Raw genomic sequence first — 2,067 nt, 5'->3', positions numbered from 1 at the left:
ATGAATGTGACTTTGAAAAAATGAATACATGAATGTCTCTTAATTTGTTTGTGTTGATTATTCCGTGATTAAATTAGCCTACAGTAAAATAGCTACAAATGCAAATTTGAACAAGATGATATAATAGTTTTTATTATATTGACTAAAACATGTGTGTGTGTTTGTGTGTGTGTGTGTTTACAATGCTACTGTCCGTAGGATAAAACCTAAAATGCTAAAAACACCAAAAAAATAGGACCACTTTCCCTTTTTTGGGAAAGCTCTGCGACACACACACACACACACACACACACACACACACAACTCTGTTTACCTTTGTTCAACTCTGACTCCTCAGCAACTTAATACAAATACTTGCCGAGTATACAACGCATCCTGCATTGAAATATGGCGTATTAAAACAAGGCATGTACCTGCATTTTAATATTCTTTTGTAATTTTTAGGTATTTTTTAGACTATGGAGAATATGACCACACCTGCTGTTCATCACAATGACTACGAGTACGATTCAATCATCAACACCATGTCGGCGGTCGTGCTCAGCGTGGTGTGCGTGCTCGGCGTGTCGGGGAACGGCGTGGTCATCTGGGCGACGGCCTTCAGGATGGAGGAAACCGTCAGCACCGTTTGGTACCTCAACCTCGCCGCGGCCGACTTCCTGGTCACGGCCTTCCTGCCGCTGGCGATCGCAGAGAACGCTCTGGACGGACACTGGCCTTTCGGACGGTTCATGTGCAAGATGGAAGGCATGGTTTTCCACATGAACATGTACGCCAGCGTCTTCACACTCACGGTCATCAGCGTGGACAGGTGTGTCGGCGTGGTGCGTCCGTTGTGGGCGCGGTGCAGTGGTTACCGCACCGTCAGAAAGGCATCCTGGGTCAGTGTGGCCGTCTGGGGTCTGGCCGTGGCTCTCAGCTCCCCTCACTTCATCTTCAGAGACACACGGCCCTTCTCTCGTGATGAGGTCTGGTGCTACAACAACTATGCACTCGTCGCCGACTACAGTAACCGTACAGCCCAAGAGATACAGTTGCAAACGTTCAGATTTAGGGTCATCATTGTCACGACCTTCGTGGCGGCGTTCCTGGTTCCCTTCTCCGTCGTCGTCTCCTGCTATTCCGTCATCGTCTACCAGCTCCGGAACAACCGCCAGTCGGGTCGCTCCTTCAGAATCATAGCGACCATTATCGTGGCGTTTTTCCTGTGCTGGCTCCCCTATCACGTCGTACTTCTGATTTTATCCAATTATCCAGTGTCCAAAAACCAACTTGTGCTTCACTTCGGGGTCCCCATAACCCACGCCCTGGCGCTGGTCAACAGCTGCCTGAACCCGCTGCTCTACGTGGTCCTGGGTCAGGGTTTCAAGGACGTGTTCCGCAGCAGGTCCATCCTGAAGGTTCTGGAAGAAAGAAGAGCCAGACTGAAAAAGCTGGATGGACAGAACAGAAGAGAACCGAATCAGTTACCATGACAATGAGACGGAGAGCACTTAGGACAGTGGTTCCTGAATCTTTTCATGTCAAGGACCCCATTAGAAAAGATATGCCAGGGACCCCCACGAGAGGAAGGTTTTTACGGCTTCTTTCTAGGACCCCCAGTTTGACATGCATTAGTCTACGGACCCCCATGTAATGGCATTTCTATCTCTGGGACACCAATTTATATTGTTAAATCAATGTTAATTTTACTCTGAGAGTGTACAAATGGGTCCATTCATTGGTTCCGATCTTTACACTCTCAGAGTTACAGAGTACAGACCCATAAGGGTCCATTTGGTTCCTATAACTATCATTTATCTGGGGACCCCCTGGGACTCCCTCAAGGACCCCTGGGGGTCCCCGGACCCCACTTTGGGAAACAGTGACTCAGGAAGCAGCCGATAAGACACTCCGACATGTTGCCGTTTCCTGATGTGGCTTTTTGACGTCTGAGCCCAAACACGCAGAAACAAGATTTAATCTGCACTAGACAGACAAGACAACCCTATTGCACTAAAACACATTTCACTGTTCTACGTGTAAAACTGTGACGTGACAGTTGATTATGATTCTGAAGCTTGCTTT

The 2,067-nt window shown here is 48.0% G+C and overlaps 1 protein-coding gene across 1 annotated transcript; it reads left to right on the top strand.

Annotated features, from left to right (window-relative positions):
- Positions 1-458: 458 nt before the first annotated feature.
- On the top strand, positions 459-1,475 carry LOC308312447 (chemerin-like receptor 1; the record flags this gene model as incomplete). Its single annotated transcript, XM_080759054.1, has 1 exon — positions 459-1,475. One exon carries the CDS (start codon positions 459-461, stop codon positions 1,473-1,475), a length of 1,017 nt encoding a protein of 338 aa, XP_080615180.1.
- Positions 1,476-2,067: the final 592 nt, after the last annotated feature.

Source organism: Protomyctophum bolini, assembly GCF_963924005.1.
Source record: "Protomyctophum bolini genome assembly, chromosome: 3".
Classification (NCBI taxonomy): Eukaryota; Metazoa; Chordata; class Actinopteri; order Myctophiformes; family Myctophidae; genus Protomyctophum; species Protomyctophum bolini.
This window is presented reverse-complemented; position numbering and strand designations above follow the sequence as displayed.